The sequence below is a fragment of the Galleria mellonella genome, unplaced genomic scaffold (assembly GCF_026898425.1).
Source record: "Galleria mellonella isolate WM207_F2 unplaced genomic scaffold, CSIRO_AGI_GalMel_v1 utg158, whole genome shotgun sequence".
NCBI lineage: Eukaryota > Metazoa > Arthropoda > Insecta > Lepidoptera > Pyralidae > Galleria > Galleria mellonella.
In genome coordinates this window covers 367375-389507 of record NW_026442003.1, presented here as the reverse complement: position 1 = coordinate 389507, position 22133 = coordinate 367375, and the positions used below count along the sequence as shown (strand labels likewise).

The 22133-nt window shown below is 37.4% G+C and overlaps 1 protein-coding gene across 2 annotated transcripts in view; it reads right to left on the bottom strand.

Moving 5' to 3' along the window:
* Nucleotides 1-22133, bottom strand: part of LOC113517976 (oxysterol-binding protein-related protein 8) — a 47368-nt gene that overhangs the window by 21942 nt on the left and 3293 nt on the right. For both annotated transcript variants that reach the window (XM_052892368.1, XM_052892369.1), the window contains exons 2-9: nt 17779-18294; nt 16359-16425; nt 14350-14456; nt 13451-13624; nt 13136-13222; nt 12422-12566; nt 10168-10288; nt 9481-9578 (exon numbers count right to left, since the gene is read on the bottom strand). In XM_052892368.1, the coding sequence (XP_052748328.1) occupies nt 9481-9578; nt 10168-10288; nt 12422-12566; nt 13136-13222; nt 13451-13624; nt 14350-14456; nt 16359-16425; nt 17779-17892 (913 nt within the window). In that variant the 5' untranslated portion in view covers nt 17893-18294. The remainder of the gene's footprint in view (nt 1-9480; nt 9579-10167; nt 10289-12421; nt 12567-13135; nt 13223-13450; nt 13625-14349; nt 14457-16358; nt 16426-17778; nt 18295-22133) is intronic.

The following is a 22133-nucleotide window of genomic DNA, read 5'->3' as shown; positions in this document are numbered from 1 at the left end:
ATTTTATACTAGCTGACTCGGCAAACGTTGTTTTACCGATTATTATTATAAAAATCGCGATTAAAAAACAGAGCGTTGATCGTAAAACGGTGAAAATTTGAGGTTGTATGTATCTTTCAATGCTAAATCATAATAAAAATAAAAATAGAAAAATTTGTCAAAAAAATTAATTTTTTTTTTTTTTTTGGTGAAGGTCACCCTTGTCATTGAGAGGTATGAAAAATAGATGTTGGCCGATTCTCAGACCTACCCGATATGCACACAAAATTTCATAAATATCGGTAAAGCCGTTTCGGAGGAGTTTGGTAACAAACACCGTGACACGAGAATTTTATATATAAGATATATAAATTAATTAATGCCACTATATAAATAAATTAATAAAATAATAATGATATATATATATATATATATATATATATAAAATAATAATATATATATATATATATATATATATATATATATATATATATATATATATATATATATATATGGCATTATTATTTTATATATATATATATATATATATATATATATATATTATAATGTAACACAGAAATGTCAATCTTTTATAATGTGTCAAATAATTTATGTTTTGTATATATTCCTGGACACTAACTATAGTAACATTTATTTATTAGCCATTTATGCAGTTCTGTTTATCCATTTTCAATCATGGCTCTACCATGAATGAAACCCCACGTTTTCGGACTCAATCTCGTGTATTATGTTCGTACCGAAATCGAGCCAGTAAATGGAGCACAACATATCATTTGTCGTAAATCCAACCGTAAAAGTCCAAAGGAATTATAACGATATTTTAACATTTTAAATATTTTTAAACGGTATGTATTATGTATCGCCGCGTGGTCCCGCCATAGAATAGGCCACCCTTTCCTTTCCGGGGGAAAGGGATTGTCAGTAATGGGGTCTAACTGACCCATCGCTAACTATACTCTCTATCAGGTCGACCTCCACGCGGTTTTCCTGGAAACCATCGTAGTTAATTCTAGTGGATTTCATCACGATGGGCTAACTGACCTGCTTTCATTGTCACGTATCATCTCTCACTGGTGCCCCGCCAGCATATACCAATAGCGCAGCCTGGGTTACCATTCCATTATCATTGTGAGTATAATAAGAGGCGAATAAGGTAGGGCGAGGGATGGGCAGCAGCGTCCCTCTTAAAACATCTCAAAACCCTAACTGCGGATGCCAATCCACGTGCCAAGCGTGGCAACTATTTGCAAGCCCCCCCAAGGGGAGGCTTATGTTCAACAATGGACAGTTAAAGGTTGATACGATGATATAATATGTAATTTTAACATAAAAGTTGCGTTTCGTTCGGCTACGAAATTTCGGAAAACATTTCATGGTAGGCCCTCTGTTTACTTGCAATCTTCCATCGCGTTAAGTCCCTACAGTATATTTAAAATAATCCACTACTCTTTGGTAGTAATAAACAATTATATTTTAACGTCAAACCCATAAAAATTACGCGAGCACTAATAACGGAGATAAGATATAGATACCGTAAGTACGAACAAAATGTAAATATTTTGATACAGTACTTTAGTACAATATTTTTCTAATTTTACATAATTATATATATATATATATATATATATATATTTCATGGGTGAAAATGGTATGATAACCCCGCCTGCGCTAACGGGATACGCTGGCGGAGCACCAGTGAAGGGTGATAGGTGAGAATGAAAACAGGCCAGTTGGCCCATCATGATGAATTCATCAGGAATTAGCCATGATAGTTTCCAGGGGGAACCGCGAGTAGGTCGACCTGGTTGGGTATATTGCTAGCAATGGGATTCTCAGTCTCCATTACTAACAATCCCTTTCCCCCCTACATAATTATATTGCAGATACATGTCAAACATGTCTCTAGATTATATAAATCGAGCATCGAGCCTCAAAAACGGGTCAACTTTTTGTCAGCTTATCGTCAAATCAGCTGACTTGTTCTATTATCAGTGTTCTATATACTTATGTACCATATATAATGTATCTTGACGTATTTTTTTTTTTTACAACACAGGGGGCAAACGAGCATTCGGCTCACCTGATGGTAAGTGACTACCGCCGCCCATGGTCACCCACAACACCTACGGCATTGCAGGTGTGCTGCCGGCCTTTTAAAAAGGAATATGCTCTTTTCTTGAAGGTTATGTTGTCGTATCGGTTCGGAATTATTGTTTAATAAATAAAATAAGAATAAATTATAAGACAAAATAAATATAGAAATTATAAAGGAATCACTCATTTTATTTTTCATTTATCACGCAGAATTGTATGAAAAAGTCGAACCGTTTTTCTGGAAGCATTTCTATGGAGACACTACCTATATAATCTAAGAAAGAAATTTAAAAAAAAAGCTGTCTTGGTGATATTTTTTTTTGCTGATCACTTTTTGGTAGACAACTAAAACGAATTACAATTACAATAAATACAATTAAAGATTGTGTCCCACATACAAAAAACAACTTTAATTGTAACGGATCAAGATTGTCATTTTTCAACTCCCATTTCTTTGGGAAAATATAAGAATGTTTCCACGAAAAAAAAAATTCAATTGTCACAAAACCAATCATTTCGATCAAAAATTTAAAATACTAAACCGTTTTGATAACATTTCTATTATAGAAATTCTATAGTATATAAAGTATATACATACAAAAAAAGTATTTACCAAATCGGTTTCTGACAAAGCTATAAGGTAACAAACATAAAAAATACGACTGAATTGAAAAACACCTTCTTTTTTAAGTCGATTGATAAAAGAAATCCTATACGTGTATTTAATATAACTCCAACACTAGCTAATAGATTGAAATATTTAATATTATCCTTATAGATATTACGTAAGTAATCACTAAAATGTAGGTATTATCCCGAAATTCCCGCCGAAATGTGAAATGGCAGATTCGCTCGCGTGGGAAATGCTCACATCACTTTTTTTATACGCTCGTTCCTTAGGATAACAGGCTAAGATCAGAAATCATACTGCCTGATCTTTTATCACAACACAGCACTATATGAAATTAAAAATTAAAAATTAAAAACAAAACACCAATGCACTACACTTGAAAAACAATCACTAAATATTATATCAACTAGTAAATAAAACACGGTATGACTCATTCACAATTCGCATTATCACAGTATCTTGTTACAATACCGCGCCTGTACGCGCGCGATATGCAACTAGTGTTTTTCTAAAAAAAATTAACATTATCTATGGACAATAATAGCAAGGTTGTTTCGACCCAATGTCTATAGTTACAAAGTCCACTTTCCTTTGTTATTGCTAATGAGCTATTAAGAATAGAGCACACTATAGAGGTTAAGGATAAAATAATATTTATTTAGAAGACATATTTACTTTACACGATTGTTCCGACTCTAAATGATGTTATTGCTGACGTAATATGTTGTACTTACCTGTTAGTAGGTATTTATATCTCTTTTAAAGTAGAAAAAGTAATTTAAAGTACAGTCAGCACCAAAAATTAGTTGAATATTATTCGAAATTTATAAAACTCTTGTCTTGTTTTATATATGGAATAAAAAAAAAATTGTTAGGATCTTTTTAAGGAAACGTTCTACAAGCGATACTGTTTCCAAAACTTGCGTATTAGATTTATATTCGGACTTCGCAAATACGACCTATTTATCTATCCTATTTAAGAGCTGCGCTCTTGTCGGTGGAGCTCTTGCCACTCACTACGATTTTCAGCGAGTCTCTACACCTCTTGATACGACACGACACCAACTCCTTCCTTGATCTGCCTGATGTAACTATGTCTCGGTCTCCCTCTCCCCCTCAAATACGACCACATTTCTAAATTTCGCAGTCAGCTCAAGTGGCACCCGTCGACGCCGTGATTGGCATATTCTTTCTCTTCTTTCTATTATATTCTTTTCAATTCTCTCACAGATTACTACCTCAAAGAGCGATTCATATTTCTCGGTGACATGCAAAGTCATGCTTCGCCTACCTCGAATAACTTTCGCCTAAAAACCCCTTCTCATATCTCCGTGTATTACACCAAATCCTTCTCCGTGCAGGTTGTGAGCATATGGAGCTCGCCACCATTCTCTATACGGAACGCCCAGTCTTTGGCTTCGTTTAAAGGACAAATCAAATCCCATTTTCTTTCACTGTAGTTACTCTTTACTTATTTTATTTCTTTATTTCGTTTTACTAGTTTCGTCATATTTCCTAATGCTATGTATATATTTATACGTACATACAGTATGTATATGTTTTTAATGGGTGATAATGGAATGGTAACCCCACCAGCGCTATCGATATACACCGGCGGGGCACCAGTGAAGGATGATAGATGAGTATGAAGCAGGTCAGTTAGCCCATCGTGACGAATTCAACAAGAATTGTTCACGATGGTTTCCAGGGGGAACCACGTGGAGGTAGACCTAATAGGGGCATATTGCTAGCAATGGGGCTGTCAAACTCCATTGTTAACAATCCCTTTCCTCCCAAAATTTATATATTATATATATAAAATATCAGTGACTTGACAAATTCTATTGATCAACCTATGACCTGATAGTAGCATAGTTTCAACTTACCACCTGGAACAATCTTGCCAGCTATATAAACGTTTTGGGACGTAACCCATTCATCCCTCCTCTGTAAGCTCAAAGCGTTTAAACTTGTCGACGGCAGCTTCTGATAATCAATTAGGGAGAACTTCTCCGGAGTGTGGGACGCCGTGGACGATTTGTATGGTGGGGACAATCTAAAATACAGATGTGGTATTTTCAATCGACTTTCAAAAGAAGAAACTTCTAATTTCGATTGCAATTTTTTTTTGTTTGTTACTTCACAACTCCGTCAGTTTTTTTTTTTTTTAATGGCTGATAATGGAATGGTAACCCCACCCGCGCTATCGGTATACACCGGCAGGACACCAGTGAAGGATGATAGGTGAGGATGAAGCAGGTCAGTTAGCCCATCGCGACGAATTCAACAAGAACTCTGTCAGTTGTAAACCGATTTGTAAAATTCCTTTTTCAAATCGGTTTACAAATTACTTTAAAAATAGGTTTAGTAGTTTATTTTTTAGACCCAAATAACAAGTTTTATCACAATTGAAGTCGGTTTTTTTCTGTGGAACAAACTATATTTATTTATACTTACATCTGTAATTAATTATATTATATAGGGGGGAAAGGGATTGTTAGTAATGGAGACTGAAAATCCCATTGCTAGCAATATACCCAACCAGGTCGACCTCCTCGCGGTTCCCCCTGGAAACTATCATGGTTAATTTCTGATGAATTCATCATGATGGGCTAACTGGCCTGTTTTCATTCTCATCTATCACCCTTCACTGGTGCTCAGCCAGCGTATCCCGTTAGCGCAGGCGGGGTTACCATACCATTTTCATCCTTAAAAAAAAATCATATATATATATATATATATATATATATATATATATATATATATATATAATGAGCGGTCATGACGCTCTTGCTATATACGAGTTATAGAATAAACGGCGTGATATAAATATAAATATGGCGTGAATTTACAGGGTACAGAGGAATAACACCTGAGTCCTCAGGAATGGCAACGCGTGGGGGGTATCATGGGCGAAACAGTATACTCTGTTATGTCCATAGTACTGCTCATGTCTATAGGCGACGGTTACCATTTTACATCAGGTGATCCGTCAGCTTGTTTGGCATTCCAAGTTGAATAAAAAAAATTCATCAAAAAGGGTGATAAACCTTTTTGATGAATGACCTTTATTTACAATCTATCTATCTATCAAAAGAAACCTAATACGAGGTCTGTCCGGAAAGTTCGTATAAAAGTGTTCTGGAATGCGAGAAAGAGGAGTGGGGAGGCCAGGTAAGCGCAGGACCCCTTCCTTATGTCCCTAACAATGCTTCAGTTCTGGTCTGACCGCCGTGCGGTGCGAACTGGCTTGTCACGCCATCTGTGAAGTTACCTCTTAACGAAACCCCGTCGGCATGGAGCCCGCTTCCGTTGAAGAGCAGCGCGTCGTAATCAAGTTTCTCTCGAAACTCGGCAAGAATGGCCGTGAAATTTTTGCCGATCTCAGAACAGTTTATGGGGATGATGCTGTGAAGGAACCAACCGTCCACAAGTGGCTAAAAAGATTCAGAGAGGGCCGAGAAAGAGTTCGATGTTCGGGGGATTGTCCATCAAGAATTCGTCCCTCCAGGCCAGACAGTTGATGGAAAATTCTACGTCGATGTGCTCAGACGCCTCAAAGCTCGTGTGGCACGAGTTCGTCCAGAATTGGCGCGAGAGGGGCGTTGGATTCTTCACCACGACAATGCCCCTGCCCACACCTCTCTTGTTGTCCGTGAGTTTTTGAGTAAAAATTCCATTACGATGACCGAACACCCCCCCTATTCGCCGGATTTGGCCCCGTGTGACTTCTTCTTGTTTCCAAAAACCAAATTGGTACTTCGGGGGCGGCATTTGGGGGACATAAATGAGATAAAAAAAGCTACGACGGGGCAGCTGAGAAACCTACAACCAGAGGACTTTCAAGGAGCCTTCTCACAGTGGAAACGGCGTTGGCACAAGTGCATTATGTCACAGGGGGAGTACTTTGAAGGGGATAAAATTGATTTACCTGAATAATTGTAAAATAAAATTTTTAAAAAACTTTTATACGTACTTTCCGGACAAACCTCGTATATATATATATATATATATATATATATATATATATATATATATATATATATATATATCGAAACGGTACCGATATTATCCATGCGTAGTTTAAATGACTTACCTTCTGAACTTTTTAATACCACAATCGTCAGTCGAAGACGTACTATACCTCCTGAATGTCTCGACAGATGGCGCTGTTTTTGTTATTAATATATTCTCAGGGGTGTCACACAAAACTTCCGAGTCGTCAAACCTCCTTCGATTGGACAATTCCGTTTTTAAATAATCATCATTCTCGGAGTCAGTTTTAATCCCGGACTCTCTCAGATCACTAATACGCTTCTGTGTGAGAGATTTTAATGTGTTAGGCGTTGAACTTCTACGTTTTGGGAACGTTCCCATGAATTTAATTAGGTTATCCTCTAGAATATTCGTTGGGACAGATTTTTCTTTGCCATTCTTCTTGTCAAATGTCAATTTTGGCAAATCAAAACACCTCAATATTGGCGTCCTTTTCTCTAATCTTATTGGACTTGACGCCACACTTTTGCTCGTCCATTTGTCGACTTTGGCCGTTTTGACAGCCCTGACGGACGAGGTCGTCGGCGTGTTGCGTGCTATCTCTTTCCTTCTCAGGAAGTTTAAGAATCCGTCTCTTTTCTCGTCCGAGTCGCTCGACACTTCGTGCTCTTTGGACAGTATATCAATCGATTCGACAAACTGGGCCCACTTTGAGGGTTTGACTGGTTTCTTTTTAGTTAAAAATGTTGTTTTTTCCGGATTCCTTTTTGGCGAATAATCCGATACGGACATTATAGGTGTCGGTATGTCACTATGTAATGTTTTTGAGGCTTTGTAAACTATATTTGCAATTAATTATTGCGTCAAATAAGTTTATTGTATTTATTATGATATATGACGTCATAGTACAGTATTAGGAATAAAAAAGACTTAAAAGTGTCGATATTAATTCAAATAATAAAAAAATAATGGAATAATAAAAAATAAAAGTAATAATAAAATATGTATTTCATAATGGAAAAGTAAATAAAAAAAATAAATAATAAACAATAAAAAATAATCAAATTATCATCATATTTTAAAACAGGATAATAAATTATAATTCAGTTAAATGGAAACAGAAAAGAAATAATATTTTTTTTTTTTTTACAATATAAAATCATAATATTAATATGTAGAAATTTATGTGGAAATAAAAGCAGTCATTACCACAGAGTAAATGTAAAATAGTTATAAACAGGCAAAGGTATTTTTTTTATACATTTAAGTAAAATATGTAATTTCACGAAATTTTAATTATCGAACAAAATTAAAAATAGAATGTTTAGCAGTTACAACAATAGCATACGGATACACAGTGCATAGAAAAGGAAAATTAAATACGAAAAAAATGTTAATAAATTTATTATTTTACCTTCCAAATAGTATTTATTGCATAAAGGCTAAACTTAGAAAAAACAAATGTTTTTTTTTTCAAATGCGGAATGACACACTGACGACCCATCTGACGGAAAATTTATAACCGTCGCCTATTTACATGAACACCATTATGGACATCACAAAATATACTGTGACGCTCGTGGTATTCCCTCCTGGGGATTACAGTTTCATAGCTACGTACTCTGTAATTTCACAACCATATCCCACCCCTCAAACCGATACACCAAAAGCTGCTGATAGATACATTTTGCATCTCAGACAAAAGGGGGAAAGGATTGTTAGTAATGGGGACTACTAGCCCCATTGCTGGCCATATACCTGGGTAGGTCCATCTTCACGCTATCTAACTTAGAAACCATCGTAGTAAATACCTGGCGAATTGGTCACGATGGGTTAACTGATCTGCTTTCATCCTCACCTATCATCCCTTACTGATGCCCCGCCAGCGTATATCGTTAGCGCAGGCGGGGTTAATATTCGATCTTACTTACGCGTACTACCAGTCCCATTGCTAGCAATATACCCCTGAAAACCATCGTGCTGAATTTCAGGTGTATTCATCACGATGGGCTAATAGACCTTCCTTTTCGACCTCGAAAAGGAAGGTCAGTTAGCAGGAATTTTTAAAAATGGAACGTTTATATTTTATTCTTCTAATAGGGTCGGTATGTCAGAAGTTGGTATTATATTGGATATTTAAAAAACGAATTAAAATTGTAAATAAACAACTAAGCTTGGAACATTTCATATATAATATGCTACGCGAAATCATACGTCATTACTGCTCCGTCGCTTCACAGTGACTGGTATAAATCACTATAAATGAAATCGCCGATATCGCTGCGATCGGATTTATTCGTGAATCGTCGGCTGCGCTCGGTTAGCAATGAAATCACAACTAACAACCGATTGCACTGTACAGAGCGAGCGAATAGAGACTTTATTACTTTGCATTAAAGTTTTAATATAACAACTGCCTGTTTAACTTACGTCTAATTAGATGGACAAAACGAAAAGCAGACAAATAGGAAGAATGCCGTCTTATTTACGCCGCCTACAGCTCGCATTCAGCGGACCAGGGCGAGAAGTCAGGGTCGCGGTCGCTTCACAGCCGCTCATGATTAATGGTCACGGATTGATTCCGAAACTAGTCGAGCTTTTTCGATCTAATTGTATGTAAGTTAAACCGGTAGTTATTGCATCAAAATATAAGATGTATTTACGAATCTTTTAATAATAAATCTGCATTAAACTGTCTATTCGCTGTCTCTTAATATAAAAATCATAATTCCTATTTATTAGTGGGCGTGGGTACTGACCGTGCTCATTGAAGTGCTTCTCGAGTTCTTCGTGCGAGATGGTCTGAGTGGCGGGCGCCTCCGCCGCCACGGTCTGCTCGGGCCTCGAACGGGAGCATCTGCGGATGGTAACTGTATTACTATTTATTTATTTTTTATTTATACCATATTACAAAACATTATCATATACAACTATAGGCGACGTTTACCAGTTTCCATCAGGTGGGCCGTCAGCTTGTTTGCCATTCTAAGTTGTATAAAAAAAAATCTCAGCTATCTGTCCACTGTTGGACATAGGCCTCCTCCATAGACGGCCATAAGGAACAGTAATGAACCACCTGCATCCACTAACTTCTTGCAATGCATTCGATGTCGCCACTCTGTCTAGTGGGGGGTCGTCATACACTGTGTTTGCCTGTACTGGATCGCAACTCAAGAACCTTTCTTCCCCGTCGGTTGTCGGTTCTTCAAGCTACTTTGGCCAGCCGATAGCCACTTCAACTTGCCTATCCTTGGGGCTATGTCGGTTATTTTGGTTCTTTTACGGACTTTTTTGTTTCAGATTCTATCACGCAAAGAAACTCCGCACATAACTTTGTACATAGCCTGTCACTGACACACAGTGACTTTGGTTCTTTTGTGATTTTATACGTTACGAAGGCTAAAGCCGGCTCTGGTAACAAACATGGTGGTAGAAGAGCAGTATACCTGAGCATAGCATTGCTGCAGCGCAGCGCGAGCTCTAGTCCGTCGAGCCAGCAGTGGCCGGCGGCCTGCGACGGCGCGCGGAAGATCAGGTGCGCAGTCGGAAGCGGCTGCACCACCGCGCCTGCACACACGATCCATACTTATAATAGTTGATCCAACCGATTGCAATAGTTGATCCATATATCAAGATGTGGTCATGTTGTTTTCAAAAGTAGATCCACTAGATACACATTACATAACAAAAGTTGATCCAATAATCCATACTATTACTTATAATAATTGATCCAACCTATTGCAATAGTTGATCCATATATCGAGATGTGGTCATGTTGTTTTCAAAAGTAGATCCACTACATACACATTACATAACAAAAGTTGATCCAATAATCCATACCATTACTTATAATAGTTGATCCAACCGATTGCAATAGTTGATCCATATATCAAGATATGGTCATGTTGTTTCCAAAAGTAGATACACTGGATACACATTACATAACAAAAGTTGATCCAATAATCCACACCATTACTTATAATAGTTGATCCAACCGATTGCAATAGTTGATCCATATATCAAGATATGGTCATGTTGTTTCCAAAAGTAGATACACTAGATACAAATTACATAACAAAAGTTGATCCAATACATCACTGACGTTGATGACATCTTAATTAGTAAATTAGTACATATCTACTGATTTCATTGATCAATAAAGTTTGTTTATTTATTTCTTATTGCATTCCATAATGTGGTTGGTAACATTTCAACCTCAATTATGAACCCTGTTGGTTACAGCAAGTAGGAGAGAAGAGCACAACCCTATTTTTCACTTTAGAAAGTTTAATTTATTGTCGTAATACTTGATACATATATAAAAATATGATTTTATTGTTTCCAAAAGTAGATCCAATAGATACACATTAGGTGACAAAAGTTGATCCAATACATAGCAGAAGTTTAAGACGACTCTATTAGTAAATTAAAATTTATTTATTTATATATATATATATTCCTTATTCTCCACATTACAAAAAAAATGTTTGGTACGAAAGGCGGACTTAATGCTATATTTTGGCAAAACAGAAATGTAATTATGCGGTGAAAAATTGAAAATTGTTGTAGATAAACAGTTACAGACATATCCATATTGGTATAAAATATATTTACTGTTTAACTAAGTAATTTTATTGCTCAATAAATGTTAAGTAAACAAATTAATTAAGTTTCAAATAAAGTAAACAAGTTAATTAATATTACTCAGTCTTTATTTTAATTTTACAAAATTAAAAAATACTATTCTTTACGTTACAACATGGACTTTATTTATTTATTTTTAAAAGGTACATCAACAATTTAAATACAGACATTAATTTTAATTGATATACAGGGCTTGCATCTTGCATTTACACCAATTACAGATGTGCACAACATTCTCTTAAGTCAGCGATTACATATTAACAAAACTGACACTAAGAAAACAATAAAAAAAAACATACAAGTAACAAACATAAAAATACTTAAAATATACTTGGTCGAGAACTAATATTTTGGCAGTCTAAACTAATTGAGGAGAATTTTTGAAGTCGAAGCTAAATTGATAATCATGATTGATACTTATATTCAAATATAAGACAAAACAATTTAAATCTGTAAACAAAATTATAATAATATTTTCTCTATGATGTTATTGACATTTTTTTCGTATGAAATACAAATGTTGAAAGAAATATAGTCAATTCAATATTAGCTTAAAAAAGCAATTTGATATTAAAATTTGCTTCAACTGAGTAATCGAAGAAAAAAATTAATATTTCTTTAACTTTCAGAAGTTCAAACAAGATAAACGGTTGATCCAACCATTGATGCGACTTAACGATTATTAGGATCAACTTACAACATCGAATCAACTCCGTAAATCTAATACGTGATACTGACCAAACAACTCACAACTTCGAATCAACTTCGTAAATCTAATACGTGATACTAACCAATGAACTCACAACTTCGAATCAACTCCGTAAATTTAATTCGTAATACTGACCAATCAATTCACAACATCGAATCAACTCCGTAAATCTAATTCGTAATACTGACCAATCAACTCACAATATCGAATCAACTTTGTAAATCTAATTTATAATACTGACCAATCAACTCACAACTTCGAATCAACTTCGTAAATATAATTCGTGATACTGACCAATCAACTCACAACATCGAATCAACTCCGTAAATCTAATACGTGATACTGACCAATAGTCTCGTTGTGCGGCCCCCTCGGCGCCCAGATGCTCTGCTCGAGTGGGTGGTACAGTTTGAAACAGAAGCCGTCCTTCTTGCTCGGCCGCTCGATCACCTGGCAAGACGTCAGCAGTACCGTGCCCACCCAGTGGCTGCTCTGTAGTGCCGACATTGAATCGGGTTAGAAAACGTAGTCAATCGATTATATTTAAATACAAAAATTAATTGATCATTTATTCCTTGTTGAGAAATACTTCCCTAAAAGTTCCTAATACAAACTCGCGGAGGGGAAGGGATTGTTAGTAATGCAGACTACCAGTGCTAGTAATATACGCTAGCAGGGCACCAGTGAGGGATGATAAGTGATGATGAAAGTAGGTCAATTACCCCATCGTGACGAATTCTACTAGAATTAACCACGATGGTTTCCAGGGGGAACCGCGTGGAGGTCGACCTGATAAGGTGTATTGCTAGCAATGAGTCAGTTAGACCCAGTTACTTACAATCCCTTTCCCCCCGATGACCAGCTACTACTGTTATAATAAGTCCATAAGATGAGCTCTGCTCTTGAAAAAGAATCTATTTGGAAGCTCTCGGATACCTTCAGGTAGCACAGTCGTGAAACTTGGATGGTGAACTATAAACTATAATTAAAACTGTATATTTATCTGTCTGTCTGTATATATCTCAAAAACACGGTTTGCATCTGGTGAAAAGTAAATTTACCTTAGCTTTAGGACTCTTGTATAAAAGCAGTAGTCCCGGCTTCAGAACACACCACAGCTTCGTCCATGACTTGAGGGAACCGCGAACCTGTAAATAATAATAGAAATATATATATATATATATATATATATATATATATATATATATATATATATGGAATGAGTCACCCGGCGTTGCTATCTCGTTCTATGTAACGGACGGACGGAGGAGATGTCGATTTCATCGACGAATTCGCTCGCCACTTGTCTAGAGGCCCTGGTCACGTGAACGATATCTCGGGTAAAAGTTAAAAAAAAAAAAATTGTTTTGAGTTACCTTCAACCAATCGGCTAGCACGACAACCGACGGATCCTCTATAGAGTGCAGCAGGGCAGACGCCGCTCTCTTCTTTTCTCTTCTGTAATGCTGCCTCTGCGCTTTGTAGCTCTCCTTGCGGGATAGTGCCGTGCTCGGTGTGCGCGATATACCGCCTACCGCTGTTTCGGATGACTGTTGGATGGAAGAGAAAATAAAAATAATAATATACTTTATTATCCAGACTACAATGTGGTCCATTTTGTTAGTAACAATTTTCTTACAAACTATATTAGTAAAAAAACGAAAAACAAATTGATTTAATTAAACAGTTAACCCAGATGTGACCCAGCCGACTAGTTCAGCATCTGAATGAAATGCCCAATTGGGCATTTCACACGCCTATAATTATAGGCGAGTTATATTTCTCGCCTATTACTTTTAGAATGCTGTTGGTGCTTGTCAAAATAAAACTGTTTTTTTTTTATACTACTGAGGTGGCAAACAAGCATACGGCCCACCTGATGGTAAGTGGTTAATTAGTAAGAGTGTGTAAGAGATTGCGCTAGCGATAAGACCGCCTTTTGTACCTTTATATGTATATTTTGATCTGTACTCCATGCTACTGTATTTCAGTTGATTTTTTTTATTGGATGAAAATGGAATGGTAACCCCGCCTAGGCTAACGGGATACGCTGGCGGGACACCAGTGAATGGTGATCGATGAGGATGAAAACAGGCCAGTTAGTCCATCATGATGAATTCATCTGAAATTAATCATGATAGTTTTCAGGGGGAACCACGAATAAGTCGACCTGGTTGGGTATATTGCTAGCAATGGAATTCTGTCTCCATTACTAAGAATCCCTCCCTCCCCCCCCCCCCGTGTAATGTATCGCTCAATAGATAACAACTCTCACCTTATCCGAGGATGTGCCGTCGGGCGGGTGGTTCCTGCCGTCCCCGGAAGCTGGGGTCGCGACTGTAGCGCCCGGCGACCGCGGCGGTGGTGTCAGAGTAGGCTCCCCTGCAATAAACAAATATCTTTAGGAAATTCGAAACCCATATTAAACAATTTTTTTTATACAACTTAGAATGGCAAACAAGCTGACGGCCCACCTGATGAAAAGTGGTAACAGTCGCCTATAGACATGAGCAGTACCATGGACATAATATAGTATACTGTTTCGCCCATGATACCCCCCATACGTTGTCATTGCTGAGAACTCAGATGTTATTCCTCTGTACCCAGTAAATTCACGCCATATCCCACCCTTCAAACCGAAACACAGCCATGCAAAGACAACTGATTCACGGTAGAAACACGCTTGGGATCCGCCTGGGATTGGCAACCGCAGTTAGGCTTTGAAGATGTTTTAAGAGGGACGCTGCTGCCAATCCCTCGCCCTACCTTAGCCGCCTCTTACGACACCCACAGGAAAGGAACGTATGCCGCCCTGGCATAGAAAGGGGTGACCTATTTTATGCCAGGATCACACGGCGATTGATGTCATTTAGTACAGGAAAAGGCCAACCCAGAAAAAGTGTATAATGCTCTTATTGATTGATCAAATATCAATTTGGCCAACCAAAAAGCACATGTCTGAGTTACACTCCGGAATGGCGTCATGCCCAATAGATGTCCTATAGACGGTGTTTCACAAGATTTAAATTTGGACTTTTAGAAAAACAAAGTCAAAATCGCATCCAATTTGATGCACTACTTAGGAACACTTGATGTGCAACTGCGATTCGTTGGCAAGTATGCGTATGAGTCTACTGGGAACGGCTTATCCAGAACCAAGGGACTACAGATATCTTAAACCGCGGGATATCGTTAGGGTAACACATAGGATCTATGAAATGATGGTATAAGGCAGGGAGAAGCACAAAAGATCCGTATGGGGCGACGTGCATCGGCTTAGCTGACCCCATATGCGAAAAAAATAAGATAAGATAAGATGATGCAGTACTTTTTTCGTGACACCGGAACAAACACAGATGTACTTTTGTAGCTTTTGGCTACAACAGAATATCAGTGTTTTGCTCTTTTTAGGACGAAGCAATAAACTGAGTTGCGACCATTTTGTGTTACTGTAGCATACTCACGAAAAATTGTGTTACCTTTTTTACATATTTTCCTTTTGTTTTTTTTTTTTGTTCATGTATTCTTTTCTTTTTTTGAGTATGTACCAATATTTGTTGTTATATGTGTGCTGTAAGTAATGCAAATATATCATAATAATATATCAGTTTTTCTCATATTGGGTTTGCTGGAAAAAATCTCTTTTGGAGATAAGCTCGCATTTGTGCACTATTATGTTTGTTTTTTTCTATTTCTTCAACATTTTTTTTAACCTTTTGTGTACAATAAAGAATATCTATCTATATACAAAAAGACTGACAAAATTTTTAATTTTTTTTAGTACTTTTGTTCCGTTACGGAACAGGCTAAGGCCTGAACTAAAAAAAAAAATTCCGTAGCGTGGTGTCCGACCTTAGTCGGAGACCACGCTGCCTAGCATGATAATTTGTCTGGCTTCAAAATTTTTAAACATTAATTTCAAGGCCTCCGCTGCTCTTATAATTTTTTCTTCAAAAACTCCCATGTACTGACATCTTGTCTTTACATGGGTCAGTTTCGCTACAATTTTATTATATTCGTAAACTATTGAATTTTTTTTTAAACTTATATTAAACGCTCAGGAAAAAATTTAAAAGGTGTTCCGAATACAAATTATAGGCATGGCAATATAGTACCTTAGCCTTCTTTTATTCGTTTAAAAATGGAACGACAACCCCGCCCGCGCTATTGGTATACGCTGGCGGGGTACCATAGATTAATAACAGATGAAGATGAAAGCAAATCAGTTGGCCCATCGTGACGAATTCAACAAGTTATTTTTAGTAAGTTCAGTAATATACATACCGTATGTAGGAGGTGTCGCCGGTGCGGTGGAGGGCAACACTACGTGCAGAGGCGGTTGGTGCTGCTTCTGTAACGTTCATTACACTGTTTAAAATGACAAATCTTTATTTAACAAAAAAAAGTAATTTTTGTCAAATGTGTTATAGAGTAATGTATTCACTTTTTGCTTATAAAAAAAAAAAAGCCAATTCACTTATGCCAAAGATATTGGATAACCTACAAGAAGATTCCCTTAGAACCTTATTTCTTTATCTAATGTAATAACGTAAAGTAATAGTAAAGCGAGGCGAGACGCTGTGATGCAAAGCGCCGTACGCCCCCTGAACAAGACTCCCGGATAAAGTTGAAACAAATGTCGGAAACGATAAAAATACAGTGAGTTCATTCATTTCTCGTAACTTATATACATATATTTAGACATCGAATGAAAAAATAGCATACGTTTTTAAAATAATAATAATAATGTATAAATAACTATAAAATTGTGCAATTCTCTTGCCATATCTATCCGTGAGAGTCAATCCCTAAATATTTCTAACAGTAGACTTAAACAGCATCTTCTATGTTTATAAAAATATATTTATTTTTCTATACGTGTAGATATATTATATATATGTATATGCGTGTTTACGTGTGTGTAAGTATATATTTATGCCTATGTATGTGTGTGTATATATATATATATATTTATGCCATGTGTGTGTGTATATATATATATATATATATATATATATATATATATATATATATATATATATATTAAATATGATGTAATTAGTTATGTACAAACTTAAGTTTGTCTAGTTCATTTCGTTTGTAAATTGTCCCAATATTGTACACCGCTCTACCCGCTGACATTGATGCTCCTTTCCACTTTGGGTGTTGCTGGAAGAGAACTCTTTTAGAGTTCAGCTCGCCTTTGTACATTTGATTAGCTCTGTTATATTTTTATGTATAATTATTGTGTACAATATATAAGTATTAAATAAACCATTATCTTCCTACCCTTATCCCAATTATTATTTGAGGTCGGCGTAATATGGTTTTACCCATATTACAAAAAGATTTGGCTTTTAGTTTTACAACCGGCCGCCTGCCTGGCGTCAACCCTCTTTGGACCCAGCGGGAGGAAATGGATTGTTAGTAATGGGGTCTTATGAACCCATTGCTAACAATACACCCTATCAGGTCAAACTCCACGTGGTTCTCCCTGAAACCATCGTGAACAATTCTTGTTGAATTCGTCACGATGGGCTAACTGACCTGCTTCATCCTCAACTATCATCCATCACTGGTGCCTCGCCGGTGTATACCGATAGCGCGGGCGGGGTTACCACTCCATTATCACCCATTAAAAAAAAACCCTCTTTGGAAGTATTAAATAAATAAATAAATAAAATACTTCATGAGATCCATTTACCTTGCCGATATAATTGGGCGTGGACGTCTGGAACTGCACGCAGTCCGCCTTCAGCGCCGGCGACGAGGGTGTGGTGGATGGGGACGAGGGTTCCACTACTGGGGACGAGCTCATACTGTACGTGTCAGAACATCGCGAGGGATATGAGAACGAGCAATTCAGCCGACCGCCCGATCTGGCCCGTATCGGCACGCCGAACTTGGCCGCGCGCGACGGCGTCACAGATCGGTGGGCAAAGTTGATCCCAGAGTTGACGGGATCCGGTTGATCCAACTTGTGTCTGATATGCGACCCAATTGGATCCACGATTCTAATTTAGCATAATTTATCGTGTTAATTGCGATTTGACGATATTTTTTATAATTATTTATAAAAAGTGTCAATATCCTATATATATTTGGAATGATATATGAATATTATTTACATACAATGCAATGCAATTTGGAAGATTTGAATGGAATGTAAATGGAAGTATGGGTTAAGGAAGGAACATAAGTATATATGGATAGGTAGTTCCTGTAACATAACATAAAATATATGTTAAAACTGATAAATGTACAAATTTAACAAAAACGGGGATAATTTTATTTATTACTATCAGATATTCCTGTAGATAAGCGCCATGGAACACAAATCACATGACATACTAAGCTACGCGTAGTTCTAAAATAGTTTTTTATGCAACTTAAAATGGCAAACAAGCTGACGGCCCACTTGATGTTTTTTTTTATACCACTGAGATGTCAATCAAGCATACGGCCCACCTGATGGTAAGCGGCTACCGTAGCCTATGAACGCCTGCAATACCAGAGGTATTACGCGCGCGTTGCCAACCCTGAAGAAACCTCTTTACCCCCCTTTTGAAGTCGCCTATAAACATGGACTTCATATCTACAGTCTGTAGTCTCTTGAGAAAACCTCGACATGAGCTCCCTCATTCCACAACCTGAGTATTCGTGGGAGGAAACATCTTTGAAACCGCGCAGTACGCGACCATTTAGGTTGTAGGATATAAGGATGAACTCCCTGTCGATGGCGAGCCGTACGATGGTAGAAAGCGGCCTTGGGCATCATATTGAACAATTCCTCTGAGCACAATCCGTTGTACAAGCGGTAGAACACGCAGGGTGAGGCAAAATCTCTCCTAATACTTATTTTTTTCTGGCTGGGTATGCGGTGGGGCGATCGTAGTTGTACTGACAATTAAAACTAAAAAAGGTGACACCTGTCACAGACAACGCATCGGAATGTGTGAACGAGATGCACGACACAAAGGCGTAACACTATAGAATAAATTACTTTTTCTCAAAAATGCTTAGAAATGTGAGCATTATTTTGACAGTCTTCTTCGACATAATTGAAAATTGCCGTACTGGCCAGATACATGCGGGCAGCAGCCGGCAAAAGTTGTATGAAAATCCATATCTGTCGTGTTTTGCGGCCAGATAAATTACTATGTAAACTCATATCTGTTCTGTAATTTAAAAATGGAGGTAACTAATAAAAGGTTTTATTTAAATTTCGAACTGGCTTGCTAAATTGTTGAAAAATTATTATTGTTCGTTATTCGTCATTGAACTTAAAAAGTAAAATTGTGTTTTTGATTTCCGCGCATTGTTTGAGAAAAGTACTATACAAGCCTTGGCCATAACTAGGCATTGATGGACTCACGTATGTGTGCCTCGGCTACGCCTCGGCCCACATTTGCACGTTCGTCCATCAATGCCACAGTTGCTGGCCACTGCAGTAATGTACTATTCGTCAAGCATACAAAAATGTTTAATACTCATGCTTTAACATGCTTTAATTCCTGAAGACTAAGAAGTTATCATCCATTCGTTCATATAATCCGTTAACCGTCCACTGCTGAACATAAGCGTCTCTCATAAAGGTTTCGCCAGTAGTTGCCACGCTTGGCAGGCGGGTTGGCAACCGCGGTTAGGCTTTAGCGATGTTTTAAGACGCTGCTGCCCATCCCACGATCGTTAAATTCCCTTAGTCACCTCTTACGACATTCACGGGAAAGAAAGAATTTTTAATGTTTTTTTTTTTATGAATGTCAAACAAGCTGACGGCCCACCTGATGTAAATTGGTAACCGTCGCCTATAGACATGAGCAGTACCGTGGACATAACAGAGTATACTGTTTCGCCCATGATACTCCCCATGCGTTGCCATTCCTGAGGACTCAGGTGTTATTCCTCTGTACCCTGTAAATTCACGCCATATCCCACCCTTCAAACCGAAACACAGCAATGCAAACGCAACTGCTTCACGGTAGAAACACGAATGGGACAGAGCTACCCAAGAAAACGACTCTTGTACAAAGTCTGTGTAAAAAATGTATGCAAAAGTATAAATAAATCGGCCCCAATAGCTTAGCTACATAATTTTGGCGCGAACAAACATTGTAACACTGGGATTTTTATATATTAAAGACTAGCTTTTTGCCAGCTGCTTCGTACGCGCGGACTACAGAAGAAAACTAATGAAATATAGCACTTCTAATATGATATATAATAGATACAAATATGCCAGATTTTAAGTTAAACCTAATAAATAAATAAATATAACAGTACTGAATATACTGTAACATACATGCATTGGTAAACATTTGTATTCGAGTGTCTTTTTTTAATTGATGATAATGGAATGGTAACCCCACCCGTGCTATCGGTATACACGGGCGGGGCACCAGTGAAGGATAATAGGTGAGGATGAAGCAGGTCAGTTAGCCCATCGTGACGAATTCAACAAGAATTGTTCACGATGCTTTCCAGGGGGAACCACGTGGAGGTCGACCTAATAAGGCATATTGCTAGCAATGGGGCTGTCAAACCCCATTGCTAACAATCCCTTTCCCCCCATTCGAGTGTCTTGTGATCGCATATCCGCATTGTACTTTTCCTTTTTTGCGCAAACCAATTTTGTACTTTTATAATAATAAGAAACCTGTTATTAGCCTTAATATTTCAATTTCAATTTCTATTTAAGTAAATCTTAGCTGTAACGCCGTTGGTTTCTAATAAATAAATAAATAAACCTTCACGAGCGCAAATGTGAAAACCGCATGTAATTTGGAGCAGTAGTTTTTACGTAATATCGGAACAAACATACAGATAGACAGACGAAACTTCTAATAATTATTATTTTAACCTCTACGGCTCTCGTATCGTATTTTCTTAAACATCTTCCATGTAACAGACATAGTATAGTTACTAATTTTATAATATTAGTAACATTTGACAACGGCGGTTAAGGGGGTGGGGAGGGGAGAGAGGGGAAGTGTCCAGACTCCAGTTATCAACATGTGCCCGGTTATCAATCATTCACAAATAAATACATGACAAGATAACTAAATTATCTAAAGTACATTGTTCTTATCTCATTGGGAAAGATTTAAATTTGTATATACAATCTAACATTATGGTTGAGTCACTGTTAATAATATTTTAGTAACATTAACTAACTTCTTAGACGACTTCTTGCCTTTATCCAAACCGATGGTAGGAGGGGGGGGGGAGGGATGATTAATAATGCGGACTACAGTCTCATTGCTAGCAATACACCCTATCAGGTCGACCTCCACGTAATCCCCCTGGAAACCATCGTGCTGAATTCAAACTGTATTTATCACGATGGGCTAACTGACCTGCCTTTTCATCCTCACCTATCATCTATCACTGGTGCCCCGCCAGCGTATACCGATAGCGCAGGCGGGGTTACCATTCCATTATCATCCATTAAAAAAAAGCAAACACAAAACGATTATTTGAAAACGTGCACGAAACGTTAATTTATCTTTCTCACTCCAACTCTTGGACATGCTAACTAATTTAGTAATACAAACTGAAATACAGCACGTAATTAATGGGTCGTTTAGTGCGTGTACGTTGCTGTACATAAAACGGTGTGGTAACAACGCAACTATAGGTCAAGGTGAGCGGTCGCAAACATCCGATAAAATGTGCTAATTTCGGTTAGGACCGTACGCCGGTAGGAAGCCTGTTTAACTTGTAACGAGTATTGATTTTATTTTTAAAAGACGCACAATCTATTTCTAAAATATAAAAATAAATGAAATTGACTATTTCCAGATAACGTATCGAAATTAAACAAACACCAGATTTAAGATTATTTAATTAAACAAATACCAGAGGGAGACTTTGTACATACAAAAGTCGATTGCTTGGCCACCTCTGTCCCATTCGTGTTTCTACCGTGAAGCAGTTGTGTTTGCATGGCTGTGTTTCGGTTTGAAGGGTGCGATATGGTGTGAATTTACTGGGTACAGAGGAGTAACACCTAAGTCCTCAGGAATGGCAACGCATGGGGGGTATCATGGGCGAAACAGT